This window comes from Melanostigma gelatinosum (genome assembly GCF_949748355.1).
Source record: "Melanostigma gelatinosum genome assembly, chromosome: 8".
Lineage (NCBI taxonomy): Eukaryota > Metazoa > Chordata > Actinopteri > Perciformes > Zoarcidae > Melanostigma > Melanostigma gelatinosum.
Window position 1 is genome coordinate 28,553,175 of NC_136641.1, and position 27,521 is coordinate 28,580,695.

General features: G+C 49.1%; 1 protein-coding gene across 3 annotated transcripts in view; it reads left to right on the forward strand.

The window, feature by feature from the left end:
- plxnb3 (plexin B3) overlaps window positions 1-27,521 on the forward strand; it is a 91,949-nt gene that overhangs the window by 43,979 nt on the left and 20,449 nt on the right. The window contains exons 3-19 of one of the 3 annotated variants that reach the window (XM_079273563.1): window positions 249-674; window positions 806-1,535; window positions 3,175-3,354; window positions 5,470-5,598; window positions 8,778-8,878; window positions 9,114-9,246; window positions 9,373-9,532; window positions 11,328-11,436; window positions 11,557-11,665; window positions 11,765-11,881; window positions 12,491-12,604; window positions 14,921-15,011; window positions 15,131-15,300; window positions 24,387-24,538; window positions 24,686-24,791; window positions 25,065-25,201; window positions 25,985-26,161. In XM_079273563.1, the coding sequence (XP_079129689.1) occupies window positions 265-674; window positions 806-1,535; window positions 3,175-3,354; window positions 5,470-5,598; window positions 8,778-8,878; window positions 9,114-9,246; window positions 9,373-9,532; window positions 11,328-11,436; window positions 11,557-11,665; window positions 11,765-11,881; window positions 12,491-12,604; window positions 14,921-15,011; window positions 15,131-15,300; window positions 24,387-24,538; window positions 24,686-24,791; window positions 25,065-25,201; window positions 25,985-26,161 (3,125 nt within the window). In that variant the 5' untranslated portion in view covers window positions 249-264. The remainder of the gene's footprint in view (window positions 1-248; window positions 675-805; window positions 1,536-3,174; window positions 3,355-5,469; window positions 5,599-8,777; window positions 8,879-9,113; window positions 9,247-9,372; window positions 9,533-11,327; window positions 11,437-11,556; window positions 11,666-11,764; window positions 11,882-12,490; window positions 12,605-14,920; window positions 15,012-15,130; window positions 15,301-24,386; window positions 24,539-24,685; window positions 24,792-25,064; window positions 25,202-25,984; window positions 26,162-27,521) is intronic. The other 2 variants (XM_079273564.1, XM_079273565.1) reach the window with 2 other exon arrangements.

Below are 27,521 nucleotides of genomic sequence, written 5' to 3' on the forward strand. Positions count from 1 at the left end.
CATGGGAGGAGGGATTATATCTCCCAGCTGGCCTGGGAACGCCTCGGGATCCCCCAGAACATGTTGCCGGGGAGAGGGAAGTCTGGGTCAGCCTGCTTGGCCTGCTGCCACCGCAACCCGACCCCAGATAAGAGGAGGAAAATGGATGGATGGATGGATGAATTAACTTTATATATATATCTGATGCTGTTTTAATACACCTGCTGCTCTGCTGAGTTTAACATCTCTCTTTCTTTCACCTGTTACAGGTAAAGAGGAGCAGCCATGTTGGCCTCCTCCATCCCCCCATCACTCCTCCTCCTCCTTCTCCTCCTCCTCTCCCCCCCTCCCTCCCACCCTGCTGATGTCATTGTGACCTCAGACCCCGTGGTGTGGTGGGTGGAGGAGCATGGAGCCCCCCTCTCTCACCTGGTGCTGGAGGCGGGGCATCTCTATGTGGGCGGAGTCAACCACCTGTACCAGCTGACCTCTGACCTGGAGGTGATGTCACACGTGAGGACCGGCCCTCACCTAGACTCCCCCGACTGCCTTCCCCCCATCGTCCCACAGGAATGCCCCTCGGCCACGCCCACTCACAACCATAACAAACTGCTGCTGGTGGAGGCGGGGCAGGGGGCGGGGCCTGGGAGCCTGATCGTCTGTGGTTCACTCTTTCAAGGGATCTGTGATAAAAGGTAAATCAGTTTACATGATGTCGTCAGTTTGAAGCTGTTCCTCACACTGTCCAGGTGTTAGTACCTGTGTGACCCGTTACTCTGTCCAGGTGTTAGTACCTGTGTGACCTTTCTTCTTCTCTTGTCTGTAGGAGACTATCCAACATATCTGAGCTCCTCTATCAGACCTCTAACCCGGTGGACACTCAGTACGTCGCCGCCAACGACCCCCGAGTCTCCACCGTCGCCGTGGTGATAACCACAGAGAACAAACAGGAAGGAGGCGGGGCTAGCGGCGTGCTACACTTGATGCTGGTTGGTCGAGGCTACACCAGCAAAGGTCCCGGAGACATCCCACCAATCACGACGCGGCGTCTGTCCCCGGTGCCGCCGCTCCGCCGCGCGTTCTCTCAGGAGGAAGAGCTTGGTAAACTGGTCGTAGGAAGTTACTCCGAGTACAACAACCACTTCGTGAAGGCCGTCGCCCACAACAACCATGTGTACTTCCTGTTCTCTCGGCGGGACATGTGGCACAAGAAGGAGTACCGGACCTACGCGTCCCGGCTCTGCTCCTCAGACCGAAGCTTCTACTCCTACGTGGAAGTTCCTCTGATGTGCAGCGGATACAACCTGGCTCAGGGGGCGAGGCTAGGGAGCCACGCAGGTGAGCCCGCCCTCTTCATCGTCATGGCGGCGGGACAAGCGTCCACGCCCGTAGCGACCAATCGTTCTGCGCTGTGTGTTTATGGGATGGCGGAGCTGGACTCCATGTTGAGGCGAGCACAGGAAGTGTGTTACACTGAAGGAGGACGAGGCAGCGGAGGACAGGAAGAGGCTTACATCGAATACGCTGTGTCATCAAAATGTCTGAAGCTACCCAAGGTACACACACACATATACACACATACACAGACACACGCACATGCACACACACATGCACACATACACACACATACACAGACACATGCACACACACATGCACAAACACACACACACACACAGACACGCACATGCACACACACACACACACATGCACAAACACACACACACACACACATGAATACACATACACACAAACACATACACATACACACACACATGCACAAACACACACACACACACACATGAATACACATACACACAAACACATACACATACACACACACACACGCACAAACACACACACACACACATACACACACACGAATACACGCACACACACACACATACACACACACACATACACAGACACATGCACACACACATGCACAAACACACACACACACAGACACGCACATGCACACACACACACATACATGCACAAACAGACACACGCACATATACACACATACACAGACACACACACGCACATGCACACACACATGCACAAACACACACACACACAGACACGCACATGCACACACACACACACACATGCACAAACACACACACACGAATACACACACACACAAACACATACACATACACACACACACACGTGCAAACACACACACACACACATACACACACACGAATACACGCACACACAAACACACACACATACACAGACACATGCACACACACATGCACAAACACACACACACACAGACACGCACATGCACACACACACACATACATGCACAAACAGACACACACACATATACACACATACACAGACACACACACGCACATGCACACACACATGCACAAACACACACACACACACATGAATACACGTACACACAAACACACACACATACACACACACGCACAAACACACACACACACATACACACACACACGAATACACGCACACACAAACACACACACATACACACACACACATACACACAGACACTTATATACACACACAAACACACACACACACACACACATACACACACACACATATACACACACACATACATACACACACACATACTTTTAGTGTGACATCATCATTGATCGATCACGTGCAGATTAACAGCTGGTTTGGTCAGAAATTGTCGCTGGTCACATCTGTCTCACTGCTGACCTTAATACTGTGTGTGTGTGTGTACGTGTGTGTCTGTGTGTGTATACGTGTACGTGTGGATTAGAGCTGTTATCTTCTGCAGCTGGATTTATCGTCAGACAGCTATCACTCAACCACACACACACACACACAGTTGCAGCTGAAAGAAAAAGTTAAAATGTTAAAATATCATACATGTTAATGTGACAGATGAAGTGTCTTCTATCAGAAAACAAACATCTATCGCTCTTTTGTTAACAATAATATTAATTTAAACACATTCATACAGTCTGATTTATTACCAGCTGTTCTTAGTTTAAACTGTTACTTTCAACCTGAATTATGTGTTTATTACAACAATAATGTTGTTTATAATAACAATAATAATGTTGCTTATTATAATAATATTGTTGTTGACATTGAACCTGTCTGTCTCTCTGTCAGAGTACCCTGTGGAGGTTAATGTTGCTGTCTACTCATGTTTTGTTGTTGTTGACATTGAACCAGAACTCTCTGTCAGAGTACCCCTGTGGGGGGGAACACACCCCTAACCCTATCGCCAGCACCGTGCCGCTCCAGGCCACGCCCACTTTCACCTCTACCACCCAGCTGACTGGCGTCACCACAGCAACGGAGGCTGGACACACCATCGCCTTCCTGGGAGATGGAGAGGGGCGACTGCACAAGGTAGCACTCTTTATGCTAAGCTAAGCTGCTGCTTGCTGTAGCTTCATATTCACAGAGATGGGAGTGCTTTCGTTCTTCTCGTCTCACAACATGTCTCATTTGAGACGTGACATCACAGTATTATTGATGTCGTGGGTCGTCCTTCAGTCACTCTGTTTGGGGTTCAGTCCAGTTCTCCCATTGGTTGGGAATTGAATGATGAGGTCATATTTAATGTCTGTACCTGAACGATTTATAACTTCTCTGAATGGTTCAAAACGATCAGCTGGGAAACACACACACACATGCACGCACACACACACACACACACATGCACACACACACACAAATGTGGCGCAAATTATTCTTGCGAGTAGATTACATACAAAGTCTATGCACAGATGCGATGACACTGGAGTGGCGCAAATTTGCGATGGCACGGCGCGATGGATGCAAATTGGCGGCCCAAAAGCGTGAGTTGAAATTTTTCACCTCCGCCGGAAAAATTGCGTGACGCTGTGGCCCGATAGCCTATCAGCGTTATCGCTGCCGTCCTGATGTTGAATCAGGAAACAAATCCTGAAGCCGTCTGTGTTCACCCAGAGCTCTACGACACCTCATATCAACAGAGACCGGACCGAACGATGTGTGTACATGTGTGTGTGTGTGTGTAAACCATACGGTACAAACAATGAACAGACGCTGCCGTGTTTATGCCTGTGTGACGTAATGTTGAGTGTTGGTGGAGCTGCTACAATGTTAGCATAGTGTTGGGAACGTAGAGGAGCGTGTTTGGGTTATCAGCATTTAAGAAACTGAATTCTTGACATCAATAGAATTATTGATGTAAGTAACAATTATTAATGATTATTAATAACAACGGGGCACCACAGGGACTAATAACCAAACGATAAACTAAGTCTCATAATTAGTGGCCACTCCTAATGTCAATAGTCGGGTGCGACTACACATTCGAAGTGACAGTGAAGGGTTAAGTTCGTACACGGGCTACTACATCCAGATGTTATTACACACATATGCACAAGTAATCACAAACGACTGCTCTTTAAAATATAACAGAATTTATTAAATCGGAATAATAAGTGATCAGATCAATTAATACACTGGGTTCTTCCTTCAAGGTAGGATGTCAGCAAGGCAAGAGACTCTTGGGAAAAGTTCAAATCTGACAGCTTGTTAATCAGGACATTGTGATTAAGCGTATCAAAAGCATTCTTCAGGTCAAGAAAAAACGCTGCTGCTACCCCCCCCCCCCCCCCCCTTATCCATTCGAAGCTTCACGTTCTCTAAGAGGAAGCAGTTAGCTGTTTCAGTAGAATGATTAGCCCTAACGTTCGTTAAATCACTTTGATTAGTGTTCATACAGCGGTAAACAGTGAACACAGCTTGATGAGATCCACGGAGCTCCTCCGGACTGTTATGATATCTGGACAAACACAACACGTACTAAGCAGAAATAGAGGTTCTTTTTTCAATAGTTGATGGCGGATATAAACGGCGTGTCGTGGCGCGTTTGGGCCGTTTGGTGTAAACACAGCATTACACACACACACACACACACACACTGAACAGCAGCTTGTAGCCTGCAGCCCTTTATCAACAAAACAACACGTACATAAACTCTGTGTGTGTGTGTGTGTGTGTGTGTGTGTGTGTGTGTGTGTGTGTGTGTGTGTGTGTGTGTGTGTGTGTGTGTGTGTGTCAGGACTAACAGAAGTTTAGCTCGGGGGTGGAGGAGGATGTCACAAGGGAACGTGCTCAGACTGTTGTTGTTCATTGGTTATTGGTGCACTATGGGTAATGATCCAGCAGGATGCCCCTGAAACATTCACTGTGTTAGTGTGTCTGTGTGATTAAATATTAACAGGAAGAATCAAGATTTAACTCACTCGGGCTCATTAACACACACACATATGTAACAAACACACACACACACAGTGAGATGCTCCTCATGGAGTCTGACATCAGCTGATCATGTGATCTTGAACAACAGCTCCACCTGGTGGCAGCAACCCTTCTCCTTCTGTGGTCTCTGTGATCACCACATATTGATTATCTGCGACACAAACAACATGATCACGCATGTGTGTGTGTGTGTGCGTGTGTATGTTGCAGGTGTTGGTGCGCTCTGATTGGTCAGGAGAGCTGTACGGCAGCGTGTCAGTGGACAGTGGGAGTGTCATCAGAGCCGACCTCCTATTGGACGAGAACCAGCAGCACGTTTATGTGTTAACCAACAGAAGGGTGAGACAGCTTCCACCTGTCTATCTCCGTCCCTCTCATCTCCTGTCCGTCTCTCCATCTGTCTCTCCGTCCCTCTCATCTCCTGTCTCTCCGTCCCTCTTCTCCTGTCTGTCTCTCCGTCCCTCTCATGTCTGTCTCTCCGTCCCTCTCATCTCCTGTCTGTCTCTCCATCTGTCTCTCCGTCCCTCTCTTCTCCTGTCTGTCTCTCCATCCCTCTCTTCTCCTGTCTCTCTGTCCCTCTCATCTCCTGTCTGTCTCTCCGTCCCTCTCTTCTCCTGTCTGTCTCTCTGTCCCTCTCTTCTCCTGTCTGTCTCTCTGTCCCTCTCTTCTCCTGTCTGTCTCTCTGTCCCTCTCTTCTCCTGTCTGTCTCTCTGTCCCTCTCTTCTCCTGTCTGTCTCTCTGTCCCTCTCTTCTCCTGTCTGTCTCTCCGTCTCTCTCATGTCTGTCTCTCCGTCCCTCTCATCTCCTGTATGTCTCTCTATCTGTCTCTCTGTCCCTCTCTTCTCCTGTCTGTCTCTCCGTCCCTCTCTTCTCCTGTCTGTCTCTCTGTCCCTCTCATCTCCTGTCTGTCTCTCCGTCCCTCTCTTCTCCTGTCTGTCTCTCCGTCCCTCTCTTCTCCTGTCTGTCTCTCTGTCCCTCTCTTCTCCTGTCTGTCTCTCCGTCCCTCTCTTCTCCTGTCTGTCTCTCTGTCCCTCTCTTCTCATGTCTGTCTCTCCGTCCCTCTCATCTCCTGTCTGTCTCTCCGTCCCTCTCTTCTCCTGTCTGTCTCTCTGTCCCTCTCATCTCCTGTCTGTCTCTCCGTCCCTCTCTTCTCCTGTCTGTCTCTCTGTCCCTCTCTTCTCCTGTCTGTCTCTCTGTCCCTCTCTTCTCCTGTCTGTCTCTCTGTCCCTCTCTTCTCCTGTCTGTCTCTCTGTCCCTCTCTTCTCCTGTCTGTCTCTCTGTCCCTCTCTTCTCCTGTCTGTCTCTCCATCTCGCTCATGTCTGTCTCTCCGTCCCTCTCATCTCCTGTCTGTCTCTCCATCTGTCTCTCCGTCCCTCTCATCTCCTGTCTCTCCGTCCCTCATCTCCTGTCTGTCTCTCCATCTGTCTCTCCTTCCCTCTCTTCTCCTGTCTGTCTCTCCATCCCTCTCTTCTCCTGTCTGTCTCTCCGTCCCTCTCATGTCTGTCTCTCCATCCCTCTCATCTCCTGTCTGTCTCTCCGTCCCTCTCTTCTCCTGTCTGTCTCTCTGTCCCTCTCATCTCCTGTCTGTCTCTCCGTCCCTCTCTTCTCCTGTCTGTCTCTCTGTCCCTCTCTTCTCCTGTCTGTCTCTCTGTCCCTCTCTTCTCCTGTCTGTCTCTCTGTCCCTCTCTTCTCCTGTCTGTCTCTCTGTCCCTCTCTTCTCCTGTCTGTCTCTCCGTCTCTCTCATGTCTGTCTCTCCGTCCCTCTCATCTCCTGTATGTCTCTCCATCTGTCTCTCTGTCCCTCTCATCTCCTGTCTGTCTCTCCGTCCCTCTCTTCTCCTGTCTGTCTCTCCGTCCCTCTCTTCTCCTGTCTGTCTCTCTGTCCCTCTCATCTCCTGTCTGTCTCTCCGTCCCTCTCTTCTCCTGTCTGTCTCTCTGTCCCTCTCTTCTCCTGTCTGTCTCTCCGTCCCTCTCTTCTCCTGTCTGTCTCTCTGTCCCTCTCTTCTCATGTCTGTCTCTCCGTCCCTCTCATCTCCTGTCTGTCTCTCCGTCCCTCTCATCTCCTGTCTGTCTCTCCGTCCCTCTCTTCTCCTCTCTGTCTCTCTGTCCCTCTCATCTCCTGTCTGTCTCTCCGTCCCTCTCTTCTCCTGTCTGTCTCTCTGTCCCTCTCTTCTCCTGTCTGTCTCTCCGTCCCTCTCATGTCTGTCTCTCCATCCCTCTCATCTCCTGTCTGTCTCTCCGTCCCTCTCTTCTCCTGTCTGTCTCTCTGTCCCTCTCATCTCCTGTCTGTCTCTCCGTCCCTCTCTTCTCCTGTCTGTCTCTCTGTCCCTCTCTTCTCCTGTCTGTCTCTCTGTCCATCTCTTCTCCTGTCTGTCTCTCTGTCCCTCTCTTCTCCTGTCTGTCTCTCTGTCCCTCTCTTCTCCTGTCTGTCTCTCTGTCCCTCTCTTCTCCTGTCTGTCTCTCCGTCTCTCTCATGTCTGTCTCTCCGTCCCTCTCATCTCCTGTATGTCTCTCCATCTGTCTCTCTGTCCCTCTCATCTCCTGTCTGTCTCTCCGTCCCTCTCTTCTCCTGTCTGTCTCTCCGTCCCTCTCTTCTCCTGTCTGTCTCTCTGTCCCTCTCATCTCCTGTCTGTCTCTCCGTCCCTCTCTTCTCCTGTCTGTCTCTCTGTCCCTCTCTTCTCCTGTCTGTCTCTCCGTCCCTCTCTTCTCCTGTCTGTCTCTCTGTCCCTCTCTTCTCATGTCTGTCTCTCCGTCCCTCTCATCTCCTGTCTGTCTCTCCGTCCCTCTCATCTCCTGTCTGTCTCTCCGTCCCTCTCTTCTCCTCTCTGTCTCTCTGTCCCTCTCATCTCCTGTCTGTCTCTCCGTCCCTCTCTTCTCCTGTCTGTCTCTCTGTCCCTCTCTTCTCCTGTCTGTCTCTCTGTCCATCTCTTCTCCTGTCTGTCTCTCTGTCCCTCTCTTCTCCTGTCTGTCTCTCTGTCCCTCTCTTCTCCTGTCTGTCTCTCTGTCCCTCTCTTCTCCTGTCTGTCTCTCCGTCTCTCTCATGTCTGTCTCTCCGTCCCTCTCATCTCCTGTATGTCTCTCCATCTGTCTCTCTGTCCCTCTCATCTCCTGTCTGTCTCTCCGTCCCTCTCATCTCCTGTCTGTCTCTCCGTCCCTCTCTTCTCCTGTCTGTCTCTCCGTCCCTCTCTTCTCCTGTCTGTCTCTCTGTCCCTCTCTTCTCCTGTCTGTCTCTCTGTCCCTCTCTTCTCCTGTCTGTCTCTCTGTCCCTCTCTTCTCCTGTCTGTCTCTCCGTCCCTCTCTTCTCCTGTCTGTCTCTCCGTCTATATATTATCCTGTCTGTCTCTCCGTCCCTCTCTTCTCCTGTCTGTCTCTCCGTCTATTTATTATCCTGTCTGTCTCTCCGTCCCTGTCTTCTCCTGTCTGTCTCTCTGTGTATTTTATTTTATTTTCGAAACATAATTTAAACATGAACATCAACTCAAACTGACCTCTGATCTGTTTCCTGTCTGTCTTTCAGCTGTCGAAGGTTCCTGTGTCCACATGTGAGAGACAGACAGACTGTCAGTCTTGTCTCTCTGTCAGAGACCCGTACTGTGGCTGGTGTGTCCTGGAGGGAAGGTAGGTCTTGCTGTCTCTCTGTCTGTCTCTTTGTTTATCTGTCTGTCTGTCTGTCTGTCTGTCTGTCTCTTTGTTTGTCTCTCTGTCTGTCTGTCTCGCTGTCTGTCTGTCTGTCTCTTTGTTTATCTCTCTGTCTGTCTGTCTGTCTCTCTGTCTCTCTGTCTGTCTGTCTCTTTGTTTATCTCTGTCTCTCTGTCTTTAATAGTTCTGATGATGTCATATTTTTTGGGTCCAGATGTTCCCGTAAACATCAGTGTCGTCGTCATATGCAGCCCAACCATTGGCTGTGGAGCTTTGAACCGACCAATCAGTGTGTGACAGTTCAGAGCCTGAGGCCGGCCAATCAGAGCAAAGACGAGCAGACGCAGGTATGTGTACACCACCTGTATACAGGTGTGTGTGTGTGTTGATGAGTCACAGTACAGCGTAGTAGTGCAATCAATAATCAATAGCCAGACGTGTTCGTGACTTTTGTTTACATGTTTATCTCCAAGGTAACACTGTCGGTTGTCCAGCTTCCCGCCCTCACGGAGGCGGAGTCTCTGTCCTGCGTCTTTGGGCTCCTCCCACCTCAGCCCGCTGTCATCACAGCAACAAACATTACCTGTCAATCACCTGCTCCAGAACTCCTCCCACCCATGCTAACAGGAAGTGGTGAGTGAACAGCTGATGTTGATTAGGACTTATTCTGTTTTTAAATAATGCATAATGTACCGCATACTACATACTCTAAGTATGTACCGCATACGACAGACTCGATCAGTGTGTACCGCATACTACATACTCGATCAGTGTGTACCGCATACTACATACTCGATAAGTATGTACCGCATACTACATACTCGATCAGTATGTACCGCATACTACATACTCGATAAGTATGTACCGCATACTACATACTCGATAAGTATGTACCGCATACGACAGACTCGATCAGTGTGTACCGCATACTACATACTCGATCAGTGTGTACCGCATACTACATACTCGATAAGTGTGTACCGCATACTACATACTCGATAAGTATGTACCGCATACTACATACTCGATCAGTATGTACCGCATACTACATACTCGATAAGTATGTACCGCATACTACATACTCGATCAGTATGTACCGCATACTACATACTCGATCAGTATGTACCGCATACTACATACTCGATCAGTATGTACCGCATACTACATACTCGATAAGTATGTACCGCATACTACATACTCGATCAGTATGTACCGCATGCTACATACTCGATCAGTATGTACCGCATGCTACATACTCGATCAGTATGTACCGCATACTACATACTCGATAAGTATGTACCGCATACTACATACTCGATAAGTATGTACCGCATACTACATACTCGATAAGAATGTACCGCATACTACATACTCGATAAGTATGTACCGCATACTACATACTCAATAAGTATGTACCTCATACTACATACTCGATCAGTATGTACCGCATACTACATACTCGATCAGTATGTACCGCATACTACATACTCGATAAGTATGTACCGCATACTACATACTCGATCAGTATGTACCGCATACTACATACTCGATCAGTATGTACCGCATACTACATACTCGATCAGTATGTACCGCATACTACATACTCGATAAGTATGTACCGCATACTACATACTCGATAAGTATGTACCGCATACTACATACTCAATCAGTATGTACCGCATACTACATACTCAATCAGTATGTACCGCATACTACATACTAGATCAGTATGTACCGCATACTACATACTCAATCAGTATGTACCGCATACTACATACTCAATCAGTATGTACCGCATACTACATACTCGATCAGTATGTACCGCATACTACATACTCGATCAGTATGTACCGCATACTACATACTCGATCAGTATGTACCGCATACTACATACTCGATAAGTATGTACCGCATACTACATACTCAATCAGTATGTACCACATACTACATACTCGATCAGTATGTACCGCATACTACATACTCGATAAGTATGTACCGCATACTCCATACTCGATCAGTATGTACCGCATACTCCATACTCAATCAGTATGTACCTCATACTACATACTCGATAAGTATGTACCTCATACTACATACTCGATCAGTATGTACCGCATACTCCATACTCGATCAGTATGTACCGCATACTACATACTCGATCAGTATGTACTACTTACTGCGTACTGCAAAAAATGTACTACATACTAACATACTGCATACTAACATACTCAATCATTATGTTCTGCATACTAAATGAACAGTTAGATATACCATTCTTAGAAGATTGATCTCGCTGAAGTAAACCAATAAACAATACCACGGTCATGTATAGATCACATAGATCACATGATCACATGATACTTTTGTTAGTATGTGATTATATCTACCACTGTTCTCACTTCCTGTTCCCGTGACTCTCTGATTCCAGATCACATGATCCTGCCTGTGTCACTGATGTTTGGTCATGTGACCATCGCCACGGGGAACATGACCTTCTATGACTGTGGAGCTGTGAGCCACCTGAACCAGAGCTCCCAGTAAGAAATAATGTACACCAGTACAGTCTTAATGATGATGATTATGATGAAGATGGTGATGGTGGTGATGAAGATGATGATGATGATGATGATGATGATCATGATGATGGATGCTTTCAGGTGTCTGGCGTGTCTCATCAGTGTCTGGAGGTGTAACTGGTGTCCTCTGGATCAACTCTGCACTCACAACCACAGCTGTGCCAACCAACACATCATCCTCAACCAGAGAGTGAGACAACCTGTCTGTCTGTCTGTCTGTCTGTCTGTCTGTCTGTCTGTCTGTCTGTCTCGGTAGGTCTGTTTAACTCTGTCTCCTGTCTGTCAACAGGAGTCTTCTGGTCCCACTTCTTGTCCTTTGGTTTTCGCCCTGCAGAGTTCTGCCTTAGTGCCTTTGGGCCTGACCACCACCGTGGCGCTGAGGGGACGAAACCTGGACGTCTACACAGTGAGAACTGTTTATAATGATCATATCAAAGTATATAAGTACATAATATATACAATAAGGATCCTCTGATTAACACCAAGGATCCTCTGATTAACACCAAGGATCCTCTGATTAACACTAAGGATCCTCTGATTAACACTAAGGACCCTCTGATTAACACTAAGGATCCTCTGATTAACACTAAAGACCCTCTGATTAACACTAAGGACCCTCTGATTAACACTAAGGACCCTCTGATTAACACTAAGGATCCTCTGATTAACACTAAGGACCCTCTGATTAACACTAAGGATCCTCTGATTAACACTAAGGACCCTCTGATTAACACTAAGGACCCTCTGATTAACACTAAGGATCCTGTGATTAATACTCGCACTGCTACGGGAGCAGTTTTGGGGTTAAGTGTCTTGCTCAAGGACACATCAACATGCGACGAGCAGAGCCGGGGATCGAACCGCCGATCCTCTGATTGAAGGACGGCTCTGCTCTCCACTTAGCCACAGTCGCCCCAAAAATCTTCATTACATTACAGTCATTTAGCAGACGCTTTTATACATGTGTGTATATATATATATGTGTATATATTATAATACTTTGTTGCTCATGCAGGATGAAGCTCCTTATGTGTGTGTTGTACAAATCGAAGGAGTCCAGATTAATCTGCCAGCTGCTGTAGAAAAAAAACCAGACAACACACACACCTTCACCTGCAGCCCCCATCAGGTAACACCACCTCATGTGCTAATGTTAATGCTACTTAAAGAGTGTTCACCTTAAAGGTGCACTGTGGAGGATTTCTAAGGATCTGTTAGTAGCCACCTGTCTCTCTCTCACCACCTGTCTCTCTGTCACCACCTGTCTGTCTGTCACCACCTGTCTCTCTCTCACCACCTGTCTCTCTGTCACCACCTGTCTCTCTCTCACCACCTGTCTCTCTGTCACCACCTGTCTCTCTCGCCACCTGTCTGTCTGTCACCACCTGTCTCTGTCACCACCTGTCTCTCTCTCACCACCTGTCTCTGTCACCACCTGTCTCTCTCTCACCACCTGTCTGTCTGTCACCACCTGTCTCTCTCTCACCACCTGTCTCTCTCTCACCACCTGTCTCTCTGTCACCACCTGTCTCTCTGTCACCACCTGTCTCTCTCTCACCACCTGTCTCTCTGTCACCACCTGTCTCTCTCGCCACCTGTCTGTCTGTCACCACCTGTCTCTGTCACCACCTGTCTCTTTCTCACCACCTGTCTCTCTCACCACCTGTCTCTCTGTCACCACCTGTCTCTCTCGCCACCTGTCTGTCTGTCACCACCTGTCTCTCTCGCCACCTGTCTGTCTGTCACCACCTGTCTCTCTCACCACCTGTCTGTCTGTCACCACCTGTCTCTCTGTCACCACCTGTCTCTCTCTCACCACCTGTCTCTCTGTCACCACATGTCTGTCTCTCACTACCTGTCTCTCTGTCACCACCTGTCTCTGTCACCACCTGTCTGTCTGTCACCACCTGTCTCTCTGTCACCACCTGTCTGTCTGTCACCACCTGTCTGTCTGTCACCACCTGTCTCTCTGTCACCACCTGTCTGTCTGTCACCACCTGTCTCTCTGTCACCACCTGTCTGTCTGTCACCACCTGTCTCTCTCACCACCTGTCTCTCTGTCACCACCTGTCTGTCTGTCACCACCTGTCTGTCTGTCACCACCTGTCTCTCTCTCACCACCTGTCTCTCTGTCACCACCTGTCTGTCTGTCACCACCTGTCTCTCTGTCACCACCTGTCTGTCTGTCACCACCTGTCTCTCTGTCACCACCTGTCTGTCTGTCACCACCTGTCTCTCTCTCACCACCTGTCTCTCTGTCACCACCTGTCTGTCTGTCACCACCTGTCTCTCTGTCACCACCTGTCTGTCTGTCACCACCTGTCTCTCTGTCACCACCTGTCTGTCTGTCACCACCTGTCTCTCTGTCAACACCTGTCTCTCTCTCACCACCTGTCTCTCTGTCACCAACTGTCTCTCACCACCTGTCTGTCACCACCTGTCTCTCTGTCACCACCTGTCTCTCTGTCACCACCTGTCTGTGTCTCACCACCTGTCTCTCTCTCACCACCTGTCTGTCTGTCACCACCTGTCTCTCTGTCACCAACTGTCTCTCACCACCTGTCTGTCACCACCTGTCTCTCTGTCACCACCTGTTTCTCTGTCACCACCTGTCTCTCTGTCACCACCTGTCTGTGTCTCACCACCTGTCTCTCTCTCACCACCTGTCTGTCTGTCACCACCTGTCTCTCTGTCTCTGTCACCACCTGTCTCTCTCTCACCACCTGTCTGTCTGTCACCACCTGTCTCTGTCACCACCTGTCTCTCTGTCACCACCTGTCTGTCTCTCACCACCTGTCTCTCTGTCACCACCTGTCTCTCTCTCACCACCTGTCTGTCTGTCACCACCTGTCTCTCTCTAACCACCTGTCTGTCTGTCACCACCTGTCTGTCTGTCACCACCTGTCTCTCTCTCACCACCTGTCTGTCTGTCTGTCACCACCTGTCTCTGTCACCACCTGTCTCTCTCTCACCACCTGTCTGTCTGTCACCACCTGTCTCTCTGTCACCACCTGTCTGTCTCTCACCACCTGTCTGTCTCTCACCACCTGTCTCTCTGTCACCACCTGTCTGTCTCTCACCACCTGTCTGTCTGTCACCACCTGTCTCTCTCTAACCACCTGTCTGTCTGTCACCACCTGTCTGTCTGTCACCACCTGTCTCTCTCTCACCACCTGTCTCTCTCTCACCACCTGTCTGTCTGTCTGTCACCACCTGTCTCTGTCACCACCTGTCTCTCTCTCACCACCTGTCTGTCTGTCACCACCTGTCTCTCTGTCACCACCTGTCTGTCTCTCACCACCTGTCTGTCTCTCACCACCTGTCTCTCTGTCACCACCTGTCTGTCTCTCACCACCTGTCTCTCTGTCACCACCTGTCTCTCTCTCACCACATGTCTGTCTGTCACCACCTGTCTCTCTGTCACCACCTGTCTGTCTGTGTGTAGTTCCAGTATGCTGTCAGTCAGCTTCAGTACTCCAGTGATGTCTACCTGCGTAGAGGAGAGAGACGCATCGACGTCTCACCTGGCCTCCAACGTAAGAACCTGACGTGTGTGTGTGTTTGTGTGTCTGTCGCTGTGTCTCTGTGTGTATGTGTGTGTGTGTTTGTGAATGAGAGATCTCATTGGCTGATATTTGTTCCCTGTGTTATTCAGTCCAGCTGTACGACTGCTCTGCTGGCCAATCAGATTGCTCACAGTGCCGGGCGGTGCCTGAGGAGTACGGCTGTGTTTGGTGTTCAGGAAGTCCCGCCCCCAGTTGTGTTTACAACCAATCCTGTACCAGCGTACCTGCAGACACCTGCCCGCCTCCTCAGATCACACAGGTGAGTCTCATGTTTGGAGAGGGCTCGTCTGTTGCATGGAAACTGTAGCGTGAGCGGCTCCTGCCAGTGTCTAGGCGGGAAGTCTTTCACCCTGTATGAATAGTTATCTACATCGTCTATACTTTACTGTTGCCTGTTGTGAACATTCTCACCATTTTATGACTAACACTGCAAGCCTTCACCCAGAGAACTCACCATAAGCTCCTCTGCATGTTTCAGTCGTCACATCTTATCACCGTTAACGGAGCGGAAGAGGGTTAAACTGTTCTAAAGGACCAGAGTACTTTGTTTGACTTCAGACACTTGATTTTGATATGAGGTCACTCTCTGGCTGTTCTCCCTCTCCTCTCTCCTCTCTCTGCTCTGCTGTTCTCCTGTCAGTGCAGGCAGCTCTCAGTCAACTCAAGAGTTGTTGTTTTTTTGTTTGTTTTTTTCATTTTATGCTGTCCTCTGATAGCAAAAGGGTCCTCTGTTCCCCTATAGTAAGACAGAAAAGGGGTCTTATTTTAGCCATCTCTGAGGGGGTAAGACCCCTAAAGGGTCTTCCGTTCCCTTTAGAGTGGGTAAGATGTCTATCCCATTCTCTGGGTGGGGAGAAGCTCAAATCTCACCGTTTTCTGCTGCTTTTTATGCTGATCTCAGGCTGGCACTGTCACATGAGTCCTCTCTAGAGCACAGGATGTAACTGGTTGTAACTGGTTGTAACTGGTTGTAGCTGGTTGTAACTGGTTGTAACTGGTTGTAGCTGGTTGTAGCTGGTTGTAACAGGTTGTAACAGGTTGTAGCTGGTTGTAACTGGTTGTAACTGGTTGTAACTGGTTGTAACAGAATGTAACTGGTTGTAACTGGTTGTAACTGGTTGTAACTGGTTGTAACAGAATGTAACTGGTTGTAACTGGTTGTAACTGGTTGTAACAGAATGTAACAGGTTGTATTTGGTTGTAACAGGTTGTAGCTGGTTGTAACTGGTTGTAGCTGGTTGTAACTGGTTGTAACAGGTTGTAACAGGTTGTAACAGGTTGTAGCTGGTTGTATCTGGTTGTATCTGGTTGTATCTGGTTGTAACTGGTTGTAACTGGTTGTAACTGGTTGTAACAGTGTTGGGGTTCTGGCGCCACCTCCTGGCTGGTTGACTCCCTCACATGGGCCTCCCCTCCTCACAAATGACCTAGGGTCTGATCCTTGCCCCCTTGAGATGACCACACCTCCACCTTCGGTCCACCGCGGAGGTGGACCTTTCATTGGCCGACAAGCCGTCTCCCGCTGTGCGCAGAGACCCGCTTATAAGCGGCAACGCAGCCCAAAATCGCTCTCTTCGCTCTGGACTTCCGTCTGGTCTCTAAGAAGAATCACCAGAGGACCCGATCGACCTCAACCCCCACTCATCTCAGCACGCACGTGCCATTTCGCTGGTCGAAAACCGACCACGTCGTTTCTGAGTTAAGGCCTCGGCCCGCGAGAAGCATCCTTCCTCCCGCGAGCCGCTCCCCCCCCTTCGTGTACACGCCATCGGTACTAAGGAGACCAAACCTCTTCCTTCACCGACCATTACCGGGAGATACGAACCGACACGTGTCTTAGCCGCCGTTGGAAACCACAGGCCCTCCTCTCTGCAGCGAGCCGGGCCGAAACAGCAGCCGCTCACAAGCGACGCCGAAACAGCAGCAGCTCACCAGCGACGCCGAAACAGCAGCAGCCTCACGCTTTTCTTTTTCCTCCTGGAGGAGGAAAAGACCATTCATCAACAAACCCTCTACAACCTTGCCACGAAGCATCTCATAGTAAGAGTATCGGTGTCTGGGCGTAGTTTATCTTAAATTAACTTAAGTTTAATTTAGGCCATTCATTTATATGTTATTATTCCCGTGTTTTGTCGTGTTAAAGTCATTGTTTTCGTTTTGCTGAGAGATTGCGCAATTGTCGACGGAGCTCCGAGGCCGTCGTACTGTGCGTTTCCTGTTTGACTGTTGCTTTTGGGATTATTTGATTTCATTTTTTGTTCTTGCTCTATTTCCTTGAATCGATTCTGTGAGTGAAGTGTGGAAACGCGACTATCGGGCATCAGTGTCGTCAGTTCGCGAAGCGACAACGCCAACTTGTGTGAGATACGATCGGCGATCCTCATTTTCACTACAACGCGACATCGCACACAGAAACTCTGATTCCTCTCTCTCTGCCCTTTTATTCCTCTTGTTTTCCGTAACTTGCACACACATAGAGCTCCGGATTGTGGGTGAAACTCTCACCTATTGTTCTAACACACGTGTGTGCCGACACACGCAACCACATATAGCTGACCCCCCCCCCCCCCCCCCTCCGCCATTTTGTCTGCGTCACTCGACGCCGCCATCTTTGTAGTCTTTAGCTACAGCTTTAAGACCCCCCTTCCTTTCCACATCCAGACCCACACACACACACACACATACTTGTATTACATACATCATCACCCATTTTATTCATTTGTTTAGATATTAGGCACATAAAACGAAAGTTACGAATGTAACTACGGTTCTATGAATCCTGGATGACCGCCAGAGGCAGTGCTTAACACTGGATATCTTCCGTCTCGCGCATGCGAAGGTCGAATATTTATATCAACAAAGTCACTCGTGACCTCAGATGACTCCCGTCGTCTATAAGTTCTGGTGTCATCCTGAGTTCAGTCCTATGGAATCTTCTCGCGAGTTCACGGGATTCCGAGTGACCAAGAATCTGGCGGTCATCCAGGATTCATAGAACCGTAGTTACATTCGTAACTTTCGTTCTATTTCATCCTTACTGACCGCCAGAGGCAGTGCTTAACACTGGATGACTTATACCAAAAGAGTCACGAGGAATCACAAGTACCCACCTTGTATAGCTCAGGCAGAGGAAGCTGGCCAAAGAACCCTCCCCAGTGGGTGAGGGGTGGCAACGTTCACTCTGTAGTGTCTGGTGAATGTGCTCGGTGAGGCCCATGAGGCCGCAGCACATATATCCTCCACTGGCACACCTCTCAGGGCTGCCCATGACGTGGAGACACTCCTGGTAGAGTGGCCCCTCACTCCGGATGGTAGAGGACGGTCGCTCGCCTTGTATGCATGGGCAATGGCCTCCACTATCCAGTGGGACAGGCGCTGTTTCGAAAGAGCACAGCCCTTCTTAGGCCCACCATAACTGATAAAGAGCTGCTCCGACCGCCGTATGCAAGCGGTGGCCTCCACATAAGCTCTGAGCCCGCACTGGGCACAGCAGCCTTGACCTCTCCTCTCCCGATGGGGGGTCAAACTCCGCAAGCTGGATAGGCTGGTTGATATGAGAGCGTGTCAGCACCTTTGGGAGAAATGCTGCATTAGGCCACAAAGTAACCCCTGATCCATCTGAGTTCCACCTCAGACACGATTCACTCACCGACAGGGCATGCAGCTCGCCTACACGTTTAGCTGAAGTGATGGCAAGGAGAAACACCATTTTGGTTGCCAGCCATCTTGGCTCTGCCCGTGCCAGGGGTTCAAAAGGAGGCAAGCACAGGGTGTCCAATACCAAATGTAGGTCCCATGCCGGGGCCTTCGGGGCGTTCGGGGGACGCAACCGCCGAGCTCCTTTTAGGAAGAGGGACACCAGTCTGTGGCTCCCTACTGTGCCCTTGTCGACCCTAGCATGGTGCCATGACAGAGCGGCCACGTACACCCTCAGGGTAACGGGAGACCGGCCCTTATCTAACAGGGACTGCAGAAACTCAAGTACAACAGGTACGGGGCACTGCACCGGGTCCTTGTTCCGAACCACACACCAGTCAGAAAACAGCCCCCACCTGTTTTCGTACTGCAGCCGGGTAGATGGTGCCCTGGCATTCAGGATAGTTCTTCTGACTGGCTCTATGCAGCCAGTCAGCAGCTGGTCGGGCCCTCCAGCGGCCAGACCCATAGTTGGAGGCGGCTGGGATTGGGATGCCAAATCCGACCCCCTAGTTGCGACAGGAGATCCCTCCTGTCGGGGAGGCGCCAGGGTGTCCTGCAGCAGAGTCTGTGCAGTAGGGAGAACCACATCCTGGCTGGCCATAAGGGGGCCACTAACAAGAGTCTGTGGCCCTGTTGAAGGACTCTGAGAAGTGTTGGCAAGATCAGAGGGACCGGTGGAAAGGTATAAAGAAGCCCCTGTGGCCACGTGTGAGCCAGGGCATCCTGACCCAGAGGACTGGTCCTCTCCGTCAGGGAGAACCAATGGGGACAGTGGGTCGACCTCTCCGAGGCAAAGAGATCCACCTCTGCTCTGCCGAAGAGACCCCAAATGTTCTGCACCACATCTGGATGAAGCCGCCACTCCCCCGGTGGAGGCTTGTGACGGAACAGAAAATCTGCGACCTGGTTCTGTTCCCCTGGTAGGTACATTGCCCGAAGGCTGGTAAGACGAGGGGCAGCCCAGGTGAGAAGGGCACGGGCTACCCGTAGCAATTCTGCAGATCTGGTGCCCCCTTGATGGTTTATGTGAAACACCGCCGAGGTGTTGTCCGACCGGACAAGCACATGCTTTCCCCTCAAGTATGGCAGAAAATGCTTGAGCGCTAGGTGCACGGCCCGTAGCTCTAGAATATTGACATGCTCTATGTGGTCCTGAGCAGACCACTGCCCCTGAGCAGTCCTGTTCTGCCACACTGCACCCCATCCTGAGAGGCAGGCATCTGTTGTGACCACCTCTTGGCGGAATGGGACCAAACCCATGGGGACACCATCCGCCAGGTATGCTCTCTCCCTCCATGGGGATAGAGCGAGTAGGCACTGCTCTGATACTACTATTGCCCTGTGTCTGTGCCACTTGGTATCCAAGTGAAAGCTGTTCAGCCATCTCTGCAGGGGCCGCAGTGACAGTAACCGGAATGGAACGACCGCAGAGGCAGCTGTCAGTTTGCCCAATAGGCGGAGAAAAAGAATGTAGGGCACCCGCCTGCCCCCTTGGAAGGGAGAGAGGCTGTGGAGGATGTCGTCCACCCGTCGGGGTGACGGACAGGCACTCATAGTGACTGTATCCAGAGCCACACCAATTAAGGTTATGCTCTGGGAAGGGCTCAGGGAGCTCTTCTCCATGTTTACCCTGAGGCCCGACCGGGCCGCGTGAGAAAGAAGGCGAGCAGTGTCCTGCGCCGCCTGAAGCTGGGATGGCGCACAGATCAGCCAATCGTCCAAGTACGGCAGTATTTTCATGCCCTGTGATTGCAGGGGGGAAAGGGCAGCAGCGACACACCTTGTGAACATCCGTGGGGAGAGGGAGAGCCCGAATGGGAGCACCCTGAACTGGAAGTGACCGCCATGAAAGGCGAAGCGAAGAAACCGCCTGTGGTGAGGTACAATGGGAACATGGAAATAGGCATCCTTCAGGTCGACAGACGTGAACCAGTCTCCCCTGGAAACCGCCCGAAGGACGTCTGCTGTGGTCAGCATGTGAAATGGCAAGACCCTCAGGAACTCGTTTAGTCCCCTCAGGTCCAGGATTGGGCGCAGTCAGCCGCCTCTCTTTTTCACAAGAAAGTAAGTTGAGTAGAACCCCCCGGGCTGTGACAGGGGGTCCACCCTCTCGATTGCACCCTTGACCAGGAGCGCGGCTAACTCCTGGTTCAGGGCTAGGGATTTTACCGGATCGGTGATACTGGTCATTTTGACCCGGCTGGAGGTTGGTGGCCGGCGTCGGAACTGAAGCTTGTACCCCCGGGTTAGGGTGGACACCACCCAGGGGTCCGAAGCATGAGCTGCCCAGTAGCTGATGTGCTGCTGGGAGAAATAACCGACAGCCGGCCGGGAGACATCATCTCCTGTACCCCCTGCCTCTCAAGGCTCTGGGGGAGGGCCTGGTAGTCCCCAAGTCCGGAGGTTGTCTAGGGGGAACGTAGGTAGGGTTTTGTGGGTAGCGGTCCGGCCTCCCAGCGGTACGCTGAGGCCTGCGACTACTGGGGTGAGCCGGGGGCTGAAAATGGCCCCGGGTGGATAGAGTAGGACCCCTACTTCTGCGGGGTGCGGGCATGTCCCTGCGAAGACCAGAAAACCGCTGCCTGGTCTGGCTAGCCTCAACAGTCCGCTGAAGCGCCTGTACAGCAGCTGACCCAAACAGCTCACCCGGTTCCACTGGGATAGTACGGAGGGTCCTCCTACATGCCTCAGACAGGGGTGACAGCGCCACCCAAACCTGGCGGCGAGTCTGGACCAGAGTGGACATCAGCCGTCCAAGTTCCCTCGACATGAGCGCAAACGCCTGCAGTGAGGCACCACTGAGGCTGGTTGCGGAGGCGTCGGAAGTAGCCTGCTGCAGAGAAGCTGAGAGGGCAAGCATGAGGTGGGAGAGGGAGTTGCCAATACGACCCATGCGTGCTGCTGTGTCATAGGCCCTGGATAACATGTCATCCGTGACCCGACATTGGGGTCGAGGGCACCTGGCATCGGGCCTCAGGGTCTCCTCAGGGGAAACTATGAGGGACGCAATAGTCTGCTCAACAGCTGGCATACGGGTGAGGCCAAACTTTGCCGCGTCCTGCATGGCCGCCAGGGTTCGGCCCTCTGATGTAAGACGGGACAGAGCCCCGGTGTCCCTCCAGCATGCATGTAGCTCCCTCAGATATTCCTCGGAGGGAGGAACAGCAAAGGTGGTAGGGGCGAGAGCACGCCTGAAGAAGGCACTCGCAGGCTGGGGTTCCGGCTGCTGCGTATCTAACTGCAGGCGTGCCAGTGCCATGCGAATGACAGACCCCATGGAGCTATCGACTGCACCTTCCGAAGAGCCCTGAGCTGAGGAATGGGAGGCAGGTCCAGAAGCATGGGAGGGCCGCTCTTCACTGTACTCAGTAAAGAGCGTGGCTGACGCCGCCAGTGACATCACGTCCTCCTCTGAGCAAAGCTCAGCCGCGGGTGTATCTGGTGCTTCAGCCCCCCCTACACTGGGTTGGAGGGCCAGTAGAAGCGACTTTATCTGAGCTAGCTCGGAGGTCAGCAGATCTACTCTAGAAGACAGCCCGCTGGGTTTAGCCCTCTTGGAGGGAGCCCCTGCAGTTTCTGTGGCCCTGCACTTGGAACGGGTAGGTAGGGCTGGATTCAACTGACCCGAAAGGGGGAGGTCGACCATACCCGTCAGGTGTTCCGCCTCGGCGAGCCTAGCAGTCCTTACTGCTCGAGGCATGATGCCACAGTTCATGCATGGGTTCTCAGAGAGGCCCTCCCTCAGATGCTCGAGGCCAAGGCAAGCGGGGCAGAGGTCATGGCCATCATCAGGCTGCAGAGGAGCCATACAGGTCCTACAGCCGGGAAAGTCAAACATGGCCGACTCTCTAGGCCAGTCTGAGCGGATGCTCTGCTGAATGTTTGAGAATGCCCGGGGACAGTCAGTGAGAGGGGAGCGAGGACACTCTCTTCACTAAGATAGTTGCTGCCGATATTGGTGTCCCACCAGTTAGCTTGAGCGAGAGCACTCTGCCACTGTGAAAACAGGTCAGGAGAACAGTCCTTCTAGCGAGAGGGGAGCGAGGACACTCTCTTCACTAGGATAGTTGCTGCAGATATTGGTGTCCCACCCGTTAGCTTGAGCGAGAGCACTCTGCCAGATGGGTCAAAAACACAGTCCCTCTAGCTTGAGAGGGGACTAGGATAGTAGATAGCCGATAGACAGTTGCTGTAACTCCTGGTGTGCTACCCGTTAGCCTGAGCGAGGGCACTCCGCTAACTGTGATATCCGCTAACTGATATGGCCGTAATGTTCTCTCACAACAATCAATGGACACAATCAGAGTATTTAGCTTAGACACACCCGAGTATCAGCTCAGTCTAATAAGCCGGAACGAACGCTCCTGATCCGGCCGTAATGTTTACTGTGAAGGGCGGCCCGACAGCGTACTCAACACTCACGTTAGCACGCCACCCGATTAGCTAGAGCGGAACGCTCTGCAAACCGAGGAACAACAACGAACAATGGTTTCAAACAATGTCAGTCGATCTCACCGATTGCTGCCCATTTGGGTCCGCCAGACCCAGATCGACCCATCGAGCCCCAGACTGGGGCTCGATGGTCCGCACGGCGCAGACGCCGTTCCCTCCCAAGAGGGACCGCTTGTCGCAGCCTTTGGAGGGCGAATATCCGCAACCCCGACCGGTGGTCACAAGGCTACCGCGACAAACTCTAACATATCTTGCTCGTAGACAAAATATATATTTTTTCTACTACCATGGTAGTCAACCTGCGTAGCGAGAAGACAAAAAGGACTGAACTCAGGATGACACCGGAACTTATAGACGACGGGAGTCATCTGAGGTCACGAGTGACTTTGTTGATATAAATATTCGACCTGCGCATGCGCGAGACGGAAGATATCCAGTGTTAAGCACTGCCTCTGGCAGTCAGTAAGGATGAAATAGAACTGTATGATAGCGTTGTTGGTTGTGATATTAATTGATCTGATCACTTATTATTTCGATTTAATACATTCTGTTATATTTTAAAGAGCAGTCGTTTGTGATTACTTGTGCATATTTGTGTAATAAGATCTGGATGTAGTAGCCCGTGTACGAACATAAACCTTCACTGTCACTTCGAATGTGTAGTCGCACCCGACTATTGACATTACGAGTGGCCACTAATTATGAGACTTAGTTTATCGTTTGGTTATTATTCCCTGTTTACAGGGTGGTGCCCCGTTGTTATTAATAATCATTAATAATTGTTACTTACATTAATAATTCTATTGATGTCAAGAATTCAGTTTCTTAAATGCTGATAACCCAAACACGCCCCTCTACGTTCCCAACAACAGAATGTAACTGGTTGTAACTGGTTGTAACAGGTTGTAACTGGTTTGATCCTGTTCAGAAGAGTAAGGATTCTAAAAGTTTGGAGTGACTATTTTATATAAGGCATCTATGCAGTTTATATGGTTAATCACGTCTATCATAAAACAAAAACAAGTTATATTATGACGGTTATAAAAAGTGTAAACAACCTATATGTTGTGCTGGTTATACTTTGAAAGAAAAGGGTTGCAGGTTATAAAAGCTATACTTTTATGCTTTCATACTTTTCTATGATCTTTCTACAAAACATTCAAACTGTCTGTCTGTCTGCTCACCTGTCTACAGGTGCGTCCTGTCTCCGGTCCGCTGGAGGGCGGGATTCTGGTGACCATCACAGGGTCCAATCTGGGAATGAGGTACCAGGATGTGGTGGGCGGAGTCACAGTTGCAGGTGTTCAGTGTCCACCTCAACCTGAAAGATACCAGATCTCCACCAGGTAACAAACACACATCTCACACAAACACACATATACACACGCAGCGCACACACACACTCTCATACACACACACACACGTCTCACCTGATAGCACACTTTATCTCAGATACAACTTTGAGGTACTTTTGTGTGTGTGTGTGTTTATAGGGTTGTGTGTGAGCTGCAGTCCAGTGGGAAGCAGAGGGAGGGGCCTGTCCTGGTTACCGTGGGAACAACTCCACCTGGAAAGTCACAACAGATCTTCACCTATCAGGTAACAGAGATTGTTGTCCAGATGTTGAACCAGCTGAGTCCTTCTCCTGAGCTCCTCACCAAGACTCCCTGCAGAGGAACCACCAGGACCAGGACCAGCGTACCCCTTGTGTGTGTTGGGACCCGGCCCGATGGATTCAGAGTCCACCACCAGCCTGCGTCGATCTATTTCAACCTTTATTGAAAATGTGTTGGAACTGTGGTGAACTTGTATTGATGTCAGTAAGAATAGTTTTGATGCATTATTTTAAACAATGTGTGTTTTTGCATTCAGGACCCGCAGCTCCTGGATCTTGTTCCTGATAAAGGTCCGGTCTCTGGAGGAACCAGACTGACCATCAGAGGACGACAGCTGCTGACCGGACAAAAGTCCGACCTGAGTGCCTTCCTGGGCCCCCAACCGTGCTACATGTGAGTACTACATTACTACCACTACTACTAATACAACTGCTACTAGTACTACTGCTACTAATACTACCACTACTGCTACTAATACGAGTACTACTACGACTAATATTACTGGTACTAGTACTACTGCTACTACTAATACTACAACTGCTGCTACTAATACTACTGCTAGTACTACTGCTACTAATACTAATACTTCTACTAATACTACCACTACTGCTACTAATACTAGTACTACTACTGCTACTCCTACTAATATTACTGCTACTAGTACTACTGCTACTACTAATACTACAACTGCTACTGCTAGTACTACTGCTACTTCTACTAATACTACCACCACAGTTGAAAGGATTGACTTTAAACTTTATACTGTTGTAATAAACTTCATTCATTTTTTGTTCCACCTGCTGAAAAATCTGATTGACAAGTGAAAATGCTTTCTTTTTTTGTATTCTTGTTTCCTCTCTTTGTGTCCTCTCCTCCTCTCCTTGTACCCTCTCCTTGATTGCTAATTTCCTCCCCTTGATTCCTTGTTTCCGCTCTTTGTTTCCTTGTCTCCCCTCCTCCTCTCCTTGTTTCCTCATCTCCTCTATTTGTTTCCACATTTTATCTCCTTGATTCATTGTTTCCTCTCTTTGTTTCCTTGTCTCCCCTCCTCCTCTACTTGTTTCCTCATCTCCTCTCTTTGTTTCCACATTTTATCTCCTTGATTCCTTGTTTCCTCTCCTTGTATACTTGTCTCCTCTCCGTGTGTCCTTGTTCCCTCTCATTGTCTTCTATCAGTGTGGAGGAGGTCACTGACTCCGAGTTAGTGTGTCAGACTGGTCCCAGTAATCAGACTAAAGAGGTCAAACTTCGGGTTCTGTTCGGTAAAGCGGAGAAAACCATTACCAAGGTTACCTTCCGTTACCTTGACAACCCGGTCATCATGGACGCCTCACCTGCAGAGAGCTTCTACGAGTAAGAACTGATCACCAATAATCAATCATCTAAGAACCTGATCACAAATAATCAATCATCTAAGAAGATGATCACCAACAATCAATCATCTAAGAACCTGATCACTAATAATCAATCATCTAATAACTGATCACCAATAATCAATCATCTAAGACCTTATCACTAATAATCAATCATCTAAGAACCTGATAACTAATAATCAATCATCTAAGAACCTGATAACTAATAATCAATCATCTAAGAACCTGATCACTAATAATCAATCATCTAAGAACCTGATCACCAATCAATCATCTAAGAACCTGATCACCAATAATCAATCATCTAACAACCTGATCACTAATAATCAATCATCTAAGAACTGATCACTAATAATCAATCATCTAAGAACTGATCACTAATAATCAATCATCTAAGAACCTGATCACTAATAATCAATCATCTAAGAACTGATCACTAATAATCAATCATCTAAGAACTGATCACGAATAATCAATCATCTAAGAACCTCATCATTTATAATCAATCATCTAAGAACTGATCACCAACAATCAATCATCTGAGAACCTGATCACTAATAATCAATCATCTAAGAACCTGATAACTAATAATCAATCATCTAAGAACCTGATAACTAATAATCAATCATCTAAGAACCTGATCACTAATAATCAATCATCTAAGAACCTGATCACCAATAATCAATCATCTAAGAACCTGATCACTAATAATCAATCATCTAAGAACCTGATCACTAATAATCAATAATCTAAGAACCTGATCACCAATCATCAATATTCTAAGAACCTGATCACCAATTATCAATCATCTAAGAACCTGATCACCAATAATCAATCATCTAAGAACCTGATCACTAATAATCAATCATCTAAGAACCTGATCACTAATAATCAATAATCTAAGAACCTGATCACTAATAATCAATATTCTAAGAACCTGATCACCAATCATCAATATTCTAAGAACCTGATCACCAATAATCAATCATCTAAGAACCTGATCACTAATAATCAATCATCTAAGAACCTGATCACTAATAATCAATCATCTAAGAACCTGATCACCAATCAATCATCTAAGAACCTGATCACCAATAATCAATCATCTAACAACCTGATCACTAATAATCAATCATCTAAGAACTGATCACTAATAATCAATCATCTAAGAACTGATCACTAATAATCAATCATCTAAGAACCTGATCACTAATAATCAATCATCTAAGAACTGATCACTAATAATCAATCATCTAAGAACTGATCACGAATAATCAATCATCTAAGAACCTCATCATTTATAATCAATCATCTAAGAACTGATCACCAACAATCAATCA